At 43.2% G+C, this 16,088-nt stretch overlaps 2 protein-coding genes across 2 annotated transcripts in view; one reads left to right on the top strand and one right to left on the bottom strand.

Annotated features, from left to right (window-relative positions):
- On the bottom strand, positions 1–9,904 carry LOC307262017 (cyclin-K-like; the record flags this gene model as incomplete). The annotated part of the gene is made up of 11 exons (XM_080042747.1): positions 1–1,650; positions 1,969–2,034; positions 2,144–2,174; positions 4,628–4,797; positions 5,651–5,820; positions 6,291–6,348; positions 6,859–6,964; positions 8,033–8,164; positions 8,557–8,638; positions 9,026–9,414; positions 9,884–9,904. 11 exons carry the CDS (start codon positions 9,902–9,904, stop codon positions 1,112–1,114), a joined length of 1,764 nt encoding a protein of 587 aa, XP_079898873.1. The 3' UTR covers positions 1–1,111.
- The window catches only part of setd3 (SET domain containing 3, actin histidine methyltransferase), a 25,582-nt gene continuing 19,247 nt past the window's right edge, over positions 9,754–16,088 (top strand). Inside the window, exons 1-5 of the mRNA XM_080042390.1 lie at positions 9,754–9,824; positions 13,337–13,463; positions 14,188–14,280; positions 14,425–14,573; positions 15,097–15,169. Coding sequence (XP_079898516.1) covers positions 13,358–13,463; positions 14,188–14,280; positions 14,425–14,573; positions 15,097–15,169 — 421 coding nt within the window. The 5' untranslated portion in view covers positions 9,754–9,824; positions 13,337–13,357. The remainder of the gene's footprint in view (positions 9,825–13,336; positions 13,464–14,187; positions 14,281–14,424; positions 14,574–15,096; positions 15,170–16,088) is intronic.

Raw genomic sequence — 16,088 nt, forward strand, 5'->3', positions numbered from 1 at the left:
TAAAGTAAAAAATAAAATAAAAAATACAGTGAACATCCAAAGCATTTAAAAAAAAGGTGTGCTTGTGTATTCACCATACTTTACATACAAGCCTATGTAAAGCTCTTTACAAATACAAACTAATTAAAAAAACGCTATGACAGACCAGCTCAATCAAAGAGGAAAAAATGAGGAAACCCATTTGTGTCCGATTGAACAGAACCACTTTTTGATTGTTCTTAAATGCAATCATTTTCCAGAGAAAAACACCTGTTTTAAAAGCTGCCTTTTCATAATGCTAGTGTTCTCTTTAAAACAGGCTCACTGCCACTCAATATGTGCTATTAAACATGACCGGGGCTGTGGCTAATTACTGAAAATAGGACATGACAGTAATCCGAGCAGATGATAAAAACGGACACAAAGTGTTGTGCGTTAAAAGAAGAGACCTAAGGATGACATTCATTTTACAATCCTCCCGTGTCTCTGTCGGAGTATTTTTCAGTGGAACAAGCAGAGAAATTGGCACAAAATAAGCTGCGTTTTTCCTTTACAGCTCTGCACCATCATGTCACGATTTCACTATTTAAAAGTTCCCTCACACTAGGCCATCTGTACTGTGCCCTAGTACGTTTGCTCCCTAAAGTCTAGTATATTTGACTGGTGCGAGTGCTCTCTTCTTCGGCTCCTCATAGGGAAGCTAATGAGCCGACACGAGCATAGACGGCGTTCCTGACGTCAATTTAACCGCGAACCAATACGTCCATTTGCGCAGACAGACATTCAAAAACACACAAAAAAATGCTGCTGAACGGTACACGTTGATCCGATGTGGAAGTGGAATGTTGCTGCTAATATGGCCGGATTAAAATAGTCAAAAAAACAATGGGATACATTACGCTCCAAAATCCCTAACCAACGCGCATATATAGACGTGGTGTTGTATGGCAAAAGGCAATCGTGCCATGGCCCGGATCTTTAGGAGCAGTGTGAGTACAGGCCAGAAGAGGAGTGGGGAAGGGGGGCTATCGTGCTTGTCCACGGTACGGGGCAGCTCGGCCTAGTGTGAGTTCGGCCTTAAATACACCTGAACATTTTGAAACCTTTTTCCCCCCCCCCATCTCTTTGCTGCTCATCTCATCCACGTGCCCCGACTCAGCCCGCCGACAGGAGGCATCCCGGGCGGCATCTGAGGAGGGGGGTGAAGCTGGTTGTGTTGGCCGCTGGTCGGCAGCGGTGGATAACCGGCGTTTAGACCAGGAGCCATCCCCATGACTGAGGTGGGAGGAGGGGCTAACATGTAGCTGTAGGCGGAGAGCGGCGGAGGGGTGTGATAGGCTGCGGTAGCCGGGGGGTAGTGGTGGTGGTTGAGATGGTGGGGGTAAGGGGGCTGCTGCTGGTGGTGGTGGTAACCCAGCGGAGGAGGGTGGGCCAAGGCCTGGGGGGGGACGGCCGGGTACAAGGAGCCCTCCGTGGTGGTCATTAGGGACTGCAGCGTCTGGTAGCCCTCGCTGGACAGCAGGGAGCTGGTGGTGGGGATGGGCAGGGGCAGCTCCTTGGGAGGGGGAGGGGGAGGAGGAGGGCAGTGGGGCAGAGGGGGAGGAGGGGGTTTAGAGGACAGGAGGTCAGGGGCAGGGAGGTAGGAGGAGGATGGAGGGGGTTTGGTATGCTCTGTGGTGAGAGAGAGAGAGAGAGGAAGTGAAGAGAAGTAGAATTAGTGCTGTTCCTGGTACAGTCATATGTCGTATCCCTTTAATACGTTAGAAGAGGAATACTATATATTTAATATATGGTTTTGTATATGAGAAGTACTGAGAAGGCCGGAATAAATTGACCACCTCTGAACACATGACATTGGTGAAAAGCTAACATTAGAATATAGAATGAATACATATTACTATTGAAGTCAAGCTCTCAGTCATTTCATCTCATTTTTCTTGTGTTCTTATGACAGTGTGAGGACAGCTGATTGAGTGCAGAGACACCCACCTGGGTTAATGGAGGCTGGAGGAGGAGGAGGGGGCGGAGGGGGAGGAGGCTCTAGATTTGGGACTTCTGGAAAACAAACAAAGAAACAACACAACGAAGAAATGAATATAGAAAAACAAAATGAAGGTGACACAATTTAGATTGACAGTGTGTTTGGGAACAGAGTGTTACTTACTAGCAGGCTTGCTCTCATCTTTGGGAGAGGGCTAAAAAGAAGAAGAGACAACAAGTATCAGTCAGCGACAGAGTAATACAACTAGAAATAGCGCCTGGTGAAAGTGCAGTGGTGGAGGACAATGATTTAAATAAAGGTAAAGCTCCTACCAAGCCAGGGTTCAACATAACTTTTTTTTCCTACTGGCCCGCCGGGCCAGTGGATCTGAGTTTTACTGGCCCCTTGTATATTTTCACTGGCCCTGCACACACTTTTTTTTTCTTCATAATTTAGTGTCAATAATTATAATACCTGTATTAGAAAAATAAAGAAAGATAACCAGATCTAAAGGGAATATCTATACTGTAACAGTATAGATATTCCCTTTAGATTTGGTTATTTTTATTTTAGTTAATTATATGAAATGTTGATATTGCTCATACACATAATATAAAACCAGGCAAACATATTGAATTAGAAGCCTACAACTGAAAGTATGTTGAAAGAGTCGGCCAGTATTTTAAAGTCCAGTAGTTTGATTTTATGATTTTTGATTGTTTTTATTCTTGAATTTGGGCAGTTTAATGAATAGTTCACCTGCAGAAGTCATGTTCAAACATAAAAAAAAAATAAGAGATGAAGGTCTGATCATTCTTTGTGGTGTGGTAGGCTGTTTTTTACTTTCTCTATATGCATTAGGGATGTGAATGTGTCGACCGAATGACCGGTTTTCCACTTGCGCTCAAGTTGACTTTAAAAATAGAATAGAAATACGAAAATCAGGGGGTTATGCCGTTTTTTTAATGGGATATTTCACCGTGTATGTGAGTTCACGTCTGGTCGTGAGCGCGCTGCAGGAGTGTCACTTCTCCATGAAGTGTCAGCTTCACATAAGAGTCCGGTGTGGGACCATTTTTTCAAACTATTGATAAAAAACAATGCAGTGCAAAATATGCAGCATAAGTTAAACGCTCGTCTGAGACTATGACGTTAAATCACCTTAGAAACACACAATGCGTTCGTCCGATCACAGCAGCGTTTCACCGTGTGATCTCGCCAGCGAGTGAGCCGCCGCGCAGATGAACTGTGGTTTGTGGCTAAAATAATAACCGGGGATATTCTCCCCGTTAGCGATTTCAATGGGAAAGACTTCCGCGATTTGATTGAATGTCTCGAGCCTGAAAACACAGTGCCAAACTGCGCGACTATAGGAACTGTACAGTGAGCGGAGTCCCTCCGTTCGTTTCTGTCTACAACCGACACAATCACCGGAGACGCATTCACAGCGTTTAAATAACGCCTCTCATTTGTATTACCATTGGGGCTTGTATGCAAATACTGTAACATTACGGTGGCAGATAAAGGAAAAGCGCAGTTATCACTTTCTGCACCTCAACCTCTGCTGTGGGAAGAAAGAAAGGGGGCAAAGCAAGTCGATTGATTTGTCGACTCGCAGGCGGACGGTAGGCAGCTCTGCCAACGGAGCGAGAGTGCACCCGCTTCTTGCTCCACCTGTCAAAACGCCCACGCATCGGTTGTCCATTAAAAAATATATTTAATATTAGGTTTATTATATTGAGTCTTAAATAAACACTGCTTTCATTACGACTCTCAACGCGCATTTCAATGAACCATGATAGTCTACAAAAAAGGTAGTCTACAAAAAGATACTGAACTGTGATTGGCCAGTCACTGGCCCGGGCGGGACAGTGACTGGCCAATCAACTTGCCCTGCATATGATTTTACTGGCCCCGGGCCATCGGGCTATACGTTATGTCGAACCCTGCAAGCTACAATATGGTACAGGGTCACTGTGACCTGACAGAATGTAGGGAGTACTAACCTTTGACTTACAAATTGTATTCAGTTCACCCTCAAGTACAAGTGTAAGTTTGTGCTCAATTTGAGAAAAAAAATCCCTCAATGCTTTCTTTAAATATTGTGCTCCAGAGATTTGGAGTCTGTGACCTTTGACCTCCAACACGTAATCAGTTTATCCTTGAATCAAGAGTGGACATTTGTGCAAAGTTTGAAGAAACTCACTCAAAGTGTTATTGAGATATTCCCTGCGTTCCGAATCGCATACTCTTTCTTTTTTCTATTCTACACATCCGACGATAAAAAGAATCTAGTTAGGATGCAGTAGGCATACTATTGGGACATATTTTTACTCTTTTATTTCATCATAACATTGCGCCTTGATCTTGCCTCTTGCTTTTATATCCGGCGCATCCCCGTTTTGTTTTCATATGGAGGCTTCGTCGATGTGACGTCACTTCACGTGCGCACTGGATTGTGGGTCAGAATCGCCCAAATAGGATGCACTTTTCAACACTAACAATCTTGGCCAGATGAAGTAGGACATCCGGGTACTTCTAACCATCCTAAATAGAAAGTATGCGATTCGGAACACAGGGATTGTGTTTACAAGAATGGCAAAACACAATGCCTCTGCATAAAACACACGCTAATCTGGTTTGCTGGACCATTGTTCCCCCCCTCACCTGTGCTGGTCTGGGGGGTCTGGGGCTGCTGGTCGGGGAAGCCTTCTTGGCCTGTGGTGGTGGTGGGGCGGAGGGGGACAGGATGGACAGGGCTGGAGGGTTTTCCCCCGATCCATCAGGGATCTGCTGCTTGGCCTGAGAGTACAGGTCCAGGATCTGGTGGCAGATATCTGTATGGTGGAGTAAGAAGAATAGAGGATGATGATGATGATGATGATGATGATGATGATGATGATGATTGAGGATTTTTTTAAAGTGCCCAACCCTCATGGCTTTATAAGACACCAATATTTAGTTACAGCATTTCAAACAATTCATGACAATGTAACCTGCGTTACAAAGAATACAGATTATTTTACCGCTTGGTTTTATATAAAATATAACGCCTTCTTTCTCAGGCTTGATCAAGAAATTTAACTCTGAGCCCAACTCAGGTATTTTTTATATGCATCTATTCTATGCTCATTGCTAACCAAAAGAAATGAGCATAAATTGAAGACATTTTAGTAAAAAAGGACATCCCTTAAATCCTCTTGAAAAGAGAAAGAAAATATAAAATCAAAATGACCCAGGTCACTCAACAAACAGACCCTGTCATCATGCCTGTATCATTAAACGTGCCTGTCTCCAGAGTTAAAAGGTAGCGTTCCCTGGAAGTAACTGCGCACACAGCAATACTTTGTCCTTTGTTTAGATTAAAATGTATTTATCTACTGTATATACATTACTATACTAAATTAAACAACGTAGGGAAGAACGGGGTTGGTAGGCACACTTTTTACTCTAGTGTGAATTGCTCATCACCAAAAAGTATTTCAATAGTCATTCCTGCATTAAATTGAAGGTTAAGGTGTCGGCTTGAAATGTGTAGGCTTGAAATGTGTATCCCTCTCAGTTTCCAACTTATTGTAATAAAGAAGAAATTAATAATCAAAGACACCATAACACATTGTGACAACCAACCCGTGTGACATATAACCCCGTTCTCCCCTACTACAAACGGTGTGGCAGTGTTGCCGTTACCTTCCAGCACCTCCACGGGCACGTCGCTGACAAACTGCTCCCACCATCGGCGTGACGACTGCTTGGAGGTCCACTCCTGGATGTCCAGCTTAGAGAGACGCCCGGCCAGATACATGACAGCCACCGCGATGATCTGAGGCTCCCACTGCAGGGCCACCATGGTGCACAGGCTGTGGGCAGCAGGAGGACAATGGGAGACTGGGATTATACATTAGGATCATATACCACAAAGGGGAAATGACTTACTTTTTAAAAAGGTGGAATCAGTGATACCGGAGATTGACCCTGCATTCCAATACCCATACTTCCCTACTATTTAGCATGCCAGAAAAAGATTTAGGATGTCCCAATACAATTGTAGTATGCTGAAAATACAATAACATGCCCGTTTACAGGGCCTAGGCTGTGTATTAAGACCCGATTTGTTGACAGCGCGCACACACACACTGCGGACAGGTAGCGGATCATGAGGAGATATTCATGGATACAAAAAAGTGATTTTGACAACAAGCTTCAGCTCCAGCTGCGTCCACAAGATGAAAAAGGGGGAAAATCAAATATACTAAATATTGGCATAACATGCTTTTACTGTGAACAACCTCAACCTTCCTAAAATCAGTCAAACAATGGCATGGATTACCTGTCATTCACAAAGGTCCAGGCCATCTGAACCAGCTTCTGCACCTTGTTCTTGTCACCTGGAAAAAGCAGCAGTATGTTCTGCATCAGCGTCACACTCTTCACTCTGAAAAGCTTTCTGAAAACGTTACTGAGGGGCACTAAACATCTTGACAGAGATTAAAAGGAGAAGTAAGTGATATTTTTTTTGTAATATACGTGTTAAATCACTCTATATTCATACAGTGCTCCTCTTAAACAGTATGCGCAGTTCAAAACACAGGTCTCCCAGTCATTCAACTTAGCAGTAATTGCCAGATCAAATCTTGAGTATCCCGCTCGTTTTTATCCAATCAGGAGACAGAGCGCTATAAAGACGCGGGTCTCTGTGCCTGTGAACGATGACTCGCTGCTCTCCATCGCGGCACTATCTGATGAAGACGTAGGGACGTGACCGCTAACTAAGAGAGAGAGAGAGAGAGAGAGAGAGAGAGAGAGAGAGAGAGAGAGAGAGAGAGAGAGAGAGAGAGAGAGAGAGAGAGAGAGAGAGAGAGAGAGAGAGAGAGAGAGAGAGAGAGAGAGAGAGAGACCTTTGAGTTGCTTGGCGTAGCGCAGCAGGAACTGGTAGGGATGCTCCACCTGCAGGTCAAACTTGATGGTCTGCAGCAGAATGCGCTCTAACACCATCACCTCCTCCTGTTGGACGGGAAATATATCAAGCAAAAGGTTACTGACTACTGACCAACCTGGCAACCCCCATGGACCGATACAGTTATAGGGTGTTTTTTTGTCGGCCTGTAGTTAAAGAGAAAGAAAAGCAACCGCACAAGGTTAAGAAGATCCCCATCCACCTCAACACTGTCTAATGTCTGCAGCCGGGTCAGTGCTTCCTCCCACCAGTATCTTAGAAGTCTACCATCTGTTTATTATATTTTGTATGCTTTTTTTAATTGGCTATATGGCTACTTTTGCCTTATGTTAATAATGTGGAGTTAATGTAGCAATGTGCAATTATTTTCAACCATTGGAAGAGTGAGGGGGCGAATGAAATACAAGAACTGCCTATGAATGATCCTAAATACACAATTACAAACTCTTAAAGAGATCCTATTATACTACTTTTCTGGTCTTCATTTCTTGTTAAAAACTGCTATAGAGCAATCTGACACGAATCACATCACAAAATATCTATGTAGATTTTCGGGACACTCTTCCTCTTACCCTAGCCAGCACAGCAGTCTCTCTCTACACACTGCTTTGAGCTTCTCCGCCCCTCCCCCCCCTGCTGCAAACCCCACTCTGTTGTGATTGGTTACGCCAAAATGTCCCGCTTCCTTCCAGCAGCGGGACATTTTCAGGAAGGTGGGGGCATGCAGCCAGAGCTTGCCTGAGCGGCAGCATTACCATGCATGGAAACATGACAGAAACGACCCGAGCGTGACAGAAACTATCCGGAAATTTGAACGAGTTCGGCTCGACCGGCTGCCATAGTGTTTAGTGCTCTGCATAGCCACCCCAGACGGTCAGCAGAGAATATGTCGAAATGCATGTACGTAATTATTTGATACTCTAGTATGGTTAAACATGACTATAAATCATTATAACAACGTTTATAGGTCATAAAAGTCGAAAAGTATCATAGGTCCTCTTTAAGAAATAAATGCTAATGCTAATTTCTGCATTTCCGCTGACATTCAGCTCCTTTCAACAACAGGCCAGTGCTAGCCTTGACCCGGTAGAAAGGGCTTGGTCGCTACTACACACCTTGGGGTCGTCTCCAAACTGTGCAAACTGGACGTCGTTGAGCAGACTGCGGGCCGTCTTGATGATGTCTTTGCACTTCTTGGGCGTCTCCTCCACTTTGCCGGCTAAGAAAAGGCAGCATCCTCCAGTCACCTAAAAAAGGTACACACACGGTAATAAGGAACTATATGTATTCCATTATACCTGAGAAATATGTTGCAAAGGAAGATTTGATGACATGATAACATATAAAACAGAGTATTATAGTCAGATGAGGTGCCAAACATCAGATGCTAGCCCAACATTTACAAAAGCTAAATATTCTTGCAAAACTAAACCAAAGTTTTTTAAAAAATTGTGTATTTTTGGTCAACATCAGTTTCACAACAACAACTACACACTGACAGTATGAATCAAATAGGATTGTTTGGCTTTTGCTTTTTCTGTGTGCATGCATGGCCATTGAAATAATGTTACATATAGTACACACACAGGTTTTGAATATTGCACATACTATTAAATTATTATTATTTTTGAATACTTACATATCTAGGAAACTGCTTGAAGGAGTGGAACATGTAGAAGCGGTGGAAGTAAACGATCCCAGTAGCCAGTGTGTCATAGTGTCTGATGGTGCACAGGTTAAGAAGAAACTGCAGAGAGTGGTTATTTATCAGCCAAAACTCACCAAGACCACATCAACCAGCTATGAATGCCTTATTATTATTATTACAGTCTGCCACAGTACCACAACTCCTTAACATTATATCAGTCTTCCTTGTCTATAGTGAGCATTTAAACCTGAATATGTGTGACTAGTCACGTTTTGCACTTGATTTTCACCCCCCTTTTGTATGCAATGAGGGCTACACTAGATGTGATACAATGTGGCCTCTGCATGCATCATGAAACATAGTGGAGTGATGCTTTGCTAATGGCTTCAGATGTACAGTATGTAACCAACCAATCAGTGTCTGTAATGCAGTTTCACAATCATATTTCCCAAAAGGATACAGGCCGAGCCGCGTGCCCACGTCGAAGATGAAGCGGGCCCCCTCTCTGCGGTACCGGGCCTCGGTGGCGGGGTCCATTCCCTCGGACTGGGACGGCGTGTGGGCCAGGTCCTTCTTGTCCCAGTACCAGCATGGCTTTATGTGGTCCAGGTTAGCGGCCGGAGCGTCCTTCCTGTTCCACAAGAGGAGGGGGCCGAGAAGGTCCAGGGTGGACGGGTTCCGTTTGGTCCCGCTGGTAGCAGGACCTGAGCTCAAATGTCCTTCTACTGATTTGAAGAAAGCTGCATTTACAACCTGGCAAGCAACTGTTCCATTCAGAGGCACGGTCCACTCTGTGCTGATAGAGCAATGGAGGCAACCAAAAACAATGTAATTACCAAAGGTGAAAGTCTGCTAGAGGTATCCCATTGAGGTGTTTTATTTCTATTTACGTAGCTTATTAGTAGCCGTATACTACAGCGAAAAAGCGAGCCACTTGATCCAAACAAAGACCACCGCGCGACGTCGGAGACGCATTCAGGACTGACACCTCTTTCAACCAATCATTGAAAACCAAAGATGACCATATATGGTAGTTTCAAGCTTTCTAAAAGTATGCATCCAATCGCAAGGCGCAGTGGGAGGGGAAATGTGAACGTCAGTTAAATCGATTGTGTTGCGCGAGCGTCCTACGCGATGACCAATAAGGAGGCCAGAATCCACTGTCGTATCTCATGACTCCGCCAATCCCACGCGCGACTGCTGTCAAGGTTGGTTTGTGTGCAGAGTACAGAGGAACTGCTGCTGTCACTTAAAAAAAGGTATGACTGAAACGGAGAAAAAAAAGAGGCTTATGCTATGTTTTTAACTAAGTTCTCACAGCCGTTTTGAGCGCGTGCATGGCGGAGTGTAGGCAGTTGCATTTAGGCCGGGCGAGGCAAGCTAGCCAACCAGTCCTTTCTAAAATAAACTCAGACTGGCTCTTTATCACTTGACAGCTTAGCGGCTAACGTTAGCCTGGGTAACGTTTGGTCAGTGCAGCCAGGGTGGGGGAGTGACTCCAGTCAGAGCTAGCTGTTAGCCGCTGGCCTAGCAGGACAGGGCTAACTCTTTTCTATACAGTCTATGGTGCTAATTAGTAGTGGGCTGTCTGCCTGCAGCCAGTTGGAGGATAACGCCTATGCTAACCTCTCACTTAATCCATGTTTACTACCTGCTCTAGAAAAGCTATAGAACGGGTCACTGTTTAAACTGAGTCATGTCAATGTTCAGTGTGCTGCATGGAGAGAAGAAGAGTCTGGCTTTAGTGGGGCATCGTGACAAACCACGCAGCTAACTGTGTGTCACTAACTAGTGTTGGGGATTGGGGAAGCTAATGTTTCAGTATAGCTTTGCAAACTACCAATGACTTCACACTGGAAGAAGTTGAACTAGAGCAAACCTTCCCCACCCTAGGGAGACCTCAAGTTTGGTTAACGCTACTTAGAAAGCCTGGGGGGGGGGGGGAAGAGAGATTAGTAGCGTTGTAAAGCCTATATTTATATATATTTAACAAAGTGATATGAATTTATAACAACAAACAGGCTTAGCCCTAATACTGAAACTTAAAAGTGCCAATTTTTTCCTCATGGGTCATATATGAACTAAAATAACAGCATTTAAATAGCATTTGTTGTTAAATAGCAAATTGCAACACTACAGGTGGCTGCCTGAAAAATGCATTACCTAGGCATGCCTTCAAAGTGGTCAGGATGAAAGAAAATGGGTACATGGCTGGTCAATGGGAGTAGTTGTAGTTAACAACACAAACACACACACACACACACACACACAATGGCAAAAAAGTAATTCAACTACCGGTACTTAATCAGGCGAATATGAATGAAGTTGACTTACCAGCAAGTTACTGCGCAATGTTGTTTATTATATGTAGTTCTGTTCACCACACCCTTTCACTGTCACTAGCTTACTGTAGGGCTAGGGGAAGGGAAAAGCTTATTCTAGTATTGCATGGTCGTTTCATGTGTAGCCGAGTCAGCTTTAGCCAGTCGTTTTACCGAGAGGTTTGTAGAGGAAGTTTTGTCTGCTTAAAGGTCCCATATTATGCTAAATGCACTTTTTAAATGTGTTCCAACATATCCATGCGTCCACGGTGTGCCTAGAGACTGCCAAAATATTAAAGAAAATAACAATCTCTCCTTTTCTCACTCTCCCCTTTTCTGAAACCCCCACCCCTCCCCCCAAAAACACTCCAGTCAGAATTATCCCCTTTTCTGACCTCACAAACCGTAAAGCCAGAAGCTTCCACTGTGCAGCCCACACCCCTATTTCTTATTGGTCCACGGCCCTGACAGACAGAGGGCGAGGCGTATCTGGCTTCGCTTCCGGACAGGGGGCGGGGGGAGCTCAAAGATTGTATATTTACGAGGGGACCTGCAACTCTTTTTTAAAAAATAGGCCATTGTGAGATTAGCTGAACATCAGCATAGTACAATAAATTATCTGAAAGTTTTTTTCAGCAAACAATTAAAGAAAAACGTATTAGGGACCACTAAGACCATATAATATGGTGTATAATAGAACCGAAAAGTGTATAATATGGGAGCTTTAAGAAACATGCATACTTTTTCTTTTTACTACACTACATACTAAAGTACAGAAGAGTTTAAGGGGCCACAGGAGAGAAAAAAAATCAGATAAGGAAGATTTATTTTTCATTATGTCGAGAAATGTCAGGAATAAAGACAAATACTCCAAAATGCTATTGGAGTTAGTGGGGCAATTGTGTATTTTCAGCATACTACAATTGAAGTGCATGTATTGGGACATCCTTAATCCTTTAATGGCATACTAAATAGTTGGGAAGTATGGGGATTGGAACGCAGGGTGAGTCTCAAAACAGCACTCATTAATACATTGACATCAAAGTTGTCTCTGAAAGGGCTTGCTCCTAGTAATGAAGACGTCTCACCACACTCGCACTGCTGTCCATATTTCAGCTCTTTGTCATTTCTGCCCTTAATCATCTCATTTCAGTAATAAAGCCAGTGCACACTACCTGCACACCACCACATAGCAGTCATAGAAAGTAAGCAGGCAGCCTCTGAACAAGCTGAGGAGCCACATATTTGTTGAAAGCAGAACTTTTAGGAGAGTGTATATTGGCCATTTTCATCCACGCCACTCCACATGAAAGGAGTTCATGCTAGTGTTCCTGTGTCTGCTGAATGCATACAGTATATAAGGAATTGTTTCTGCAAGGGACGCTGGCTTCTGAATGTCACTGACTCCATGCAGCTGTCTTTTGTGTGTGTGTGTGGGTGTGTGTGTGTGTGTGTTTGTGTGAGAGAGAGTGTGTGAGAGGGGGAGGAAGGAAGGACTAGCCACAGTTCGTCACCTGGGAGTGTGAGGTGGATCTTCAAAAAAGCATTTTGGCATAAAATATTTCACTCAAAGAAACTGCCTGAAAGGGTGCAGAAAAGGTGGAGCTACACACTGCCGTCCGTTCATTGGTCGAACCACAAACCCTTCTGATTGGATGAGAATGCATTTGGACTGTTTTAACCCATTGATGACTATGGCAATCTAGGATGCATGTCCTTAATGCCTGAGGGTTTTCTGAAAAAATAGTACGAATTGTCAAGTCTACCAAAACCTTAATATCTAAGCCTGTGTAGCACATAGAAACATGAAATAAAATACATTTAAAAGTTAAGGTTCACAGGTTTTATTTAAACATGCTCCCTTAGCGCTTACAAACCAACAAATATTTCTAAAAATCGTCAAAATTAGATGAATTAGAAAATTATTAAATATTGTTAATAAATAGATGCAATGTGTTGTGTGATTTGTCAGTAGTCTATAGTAGACCTTGATTCTGCGCACCAAACGCCACTAACTGTTCTGTCGCCGACATAGCTGGCGTATTTTTTTTTATTATTTTGTTTTATTTATTTATTTTTAATTTTTTTGATTGACATGATTTTCGGCAAACCACACAACTTTTGGGTGGTCACGTGGTCTTAAAAAAATCAACAAAACCCACCTCATGTGTATTTGAACCAATGACAGTGCATTCTATGCTGGGAATGCCATGAAAATTAGATAAAGTAATAATGCTGCGCGACGCAGTGTGGCATCGCGCAGCAGCCGTCATCAATGGGTTAATACAGGATGCAATACTCTCATCTTTGCCATTCCATCTCGGCTCCCAGCCGTGTTTCCTTGAAATGAATAATATTCTTGACTTTGATCAAATCTTATGAATACCCCAACAGCTCTCACTAGTTGGTATGAAAGCAATGCTAACAGTAGTAGTGTTGTGTGTCCTCAGTCCAGTTGTCCATCCAGCACCATGGGAAAGAAGAGTCGAGTGAAGACTCAGAAGGGTGGGCCAGGAGGGGCCAGCGCTGTGGTGTCACCTAAAGAGATGCTCAACCTCATCTCTGAGCTGCTGCAGAGTAAGTTGTTTTAAAGGTTTTTTTTACTGGGAGTTTTTTCTCAGCCGAGCTAAGGGTCTAAGGGCACGGTGTCATACTGTATGGAATGTAAAGCCCACTAAGGAAAATGTCTATTAGTGATATTGGGCTATACAAATAAAACTAATTTGAAGTTCACCTCCTGCTCCTACACGCAGTACCTGGGGACATATCTGTTCTACTAGTTATCACACACTCAATGGAAATGTCTACAATTATAAAAAATAAATAAAAAAATTCTGTATATATATTTAAAAAAATACATCTGACCACCTGTATTTGAGCTAAGCTAACTTAAAGTGAGTGACCTTTGTCAATTTCTTCTTTTAAAAATGCATGCACGCACAGTTAGGGAGTGGTTTGTCTCGTTTTGAACAAGAGAGCGAGGCAACAAGCAAAAAAAATACAAACAAAATGGAGCTATTCCTATGCAAATCACTGAGAACATTACTGTATGTAGAAATTTACTGTATTATAGTGTTTATCATTTTTTGTATTTCCCAGATTGTAAACTGTACTGTCTCAGTCGTACCATCTATTGTGTAGCGTTGCAGAGTCTCTCTTTTTAAAGGCTCAACTAGAGACAGGGCATTGCTAATTAGCTTTGGCTATAAATGACGTGGTGTGTAGCATTGGTTTATGCTACACACAGTCGTCCCTAATATAAATACACAGATACATTAATGATGACCATGTGTTTTCCCAGAATGCAGCAGTGCGGCGCCCTCTGCTGGTAAAGAGTGGGAGGAGTACACCCAGATCAGAGGCCTGGTGGAGAAGATCCGCAAGAAACAGAAGGGTTAGCAGCCATGAGCACACTCACTACATGTGTACTAATAATATATAGATAGTTTTAATATTACAACAAAGTACTTACAAACTGGTAGGCTGTATTAGATGTCATGTTTAATACATTAATACGTGTGTGTGTTTGTCCGTTCAGGTATGTCCATAGTGTTTGAAGGCAGCAGAGAGGACTACTTCTCTTCGCTGATGTCGTGGGCTCAGGAGAATGGCGCGTCCTGTGATGGTTTCACCGTCAGTGACTTTGGATCAGAGGGCTACGGCCTGAGGGCCACCAGAGACATCAAGGTCAGCACACCACCATCTCATCTTTTCAAAGTTTATCCAGCTACTTAAAGGAATACTTCAATCGCTAATATAATATAATGAATGAGGCTTTACTTCCCTCAGCCTTCCCTCAGTCTTCCCTTGGCCCAGCTGTCCTGTTAATCCTTACCTTACATTTTCCCATGTGTGATGTCACGCATGGGAAAATGTAGGGTTAGACAGTGATACCATAAAACACCCTTTCTGCCTTTTCTCAGGCTAGGGTGAACCAATAAAAAATTTTCTGCACATTTATTTATACTACACATAGGATCTCAAAGTTCAATACACCTTCATATTCCCCCCGGTGAAGTAGGTCTTTAATCACTTCATTGACTTCCAGTGCAATGCATACTCCACCTTAAAAGGTTACTTATCTATTAAATCAATGAATAGTTTGGTTCTTCAGCGCACATGAAAGGAGCTCTTCCTCTTGTGGAAGCAGAGGCTGAGCAAGTTAGCTTCATTGCTGAATAACCCTGGCTTTGTTTGTGTGTGTGTGTAGGCAGAAGAGCTATTTCTGTGGATTCCTAGGAAGATGCTAATGACAGTGGAGTCGGCACAGAACTCTGTATTGGGTAAGCACTGCAGATGATCAGTATGTATTGTAACGTCAAACTATTGAGGAAACTTCACACTTTATCATAGTGCAACATAACTTGTGTTTAAAATGTTATACTTATTCTATTTACTATACTACATATGGCAGCTTTGAATAAGAATGTGTTTTGCATGACTTGCCTCAGTAGCCTACCTACAGTAGCGCTATGCTACATCATCATCAGGGGTTAGGGTTTTGGGATGGAACCTTGTGAGTGCAGGCATCAACGCTAAACTAACATGGACTGTTGCTGAGTGTGTGTCCAGCCACTTCCAATCTCTGTCCATTCAAATTACATTGCCACAATATGGTAAAGACACATCATCTGGGATTTATTTTTCACAAGAGTTTATTAAATGTTTTAAAAATTTTCCTTGAGTGTATATTTCAATTTTTTTTCCTGCGACTAATGCTACACAACTTTTCACGCGATTTGACAGTCGCAGACAATCTTTCAATGTCGGACTAAAATCACGGGAGTCTTGCTGGAGTTGTTGTGCGTGCCCGTAATCTCAGTCGTTTGGTGTATGGTGGTCTTCTGACCCGATTTCAGCCAGTCTTCTTCCCGTCTTGACGTTCCGATTATCGTTAGTCTTAAGGGGTTGGCTCAAGCGAAATGACGTAAACACTGTCACACTCTCTCCAGCACCAGACACGACGCAGGAGGAGCGGCATTAGTCGCGACCTGTGTCCAGCTTCGAGGCACTTTTTCCGGACACTTTCACGTAGAAGCCTCAGCTGGAGAACCAGGTTGTCACGCGCAACTTTAACACTTTACCGTCAAATACAGGGTTAGGAGTGAGAGTTATTTGGGGACGATATCAGCATATACATTTGGTCAAATAACTACAGGATGTCCCCTGCTCGGAATATTGAATTAACTTTTTTTAATTAAA

This window comes from Ammodytes marinus (assembly GCF_949987685.1).
Source record: "Ammodytes marinus genome assembly, chromosome: 15".
Taxonomy (NCBI): Eukaryota; Metazoa; Chordata; class Actinopteri; order Uranoscopiformes; family Ammodytidae; genus Ammodytes; species Ammodytes marinus.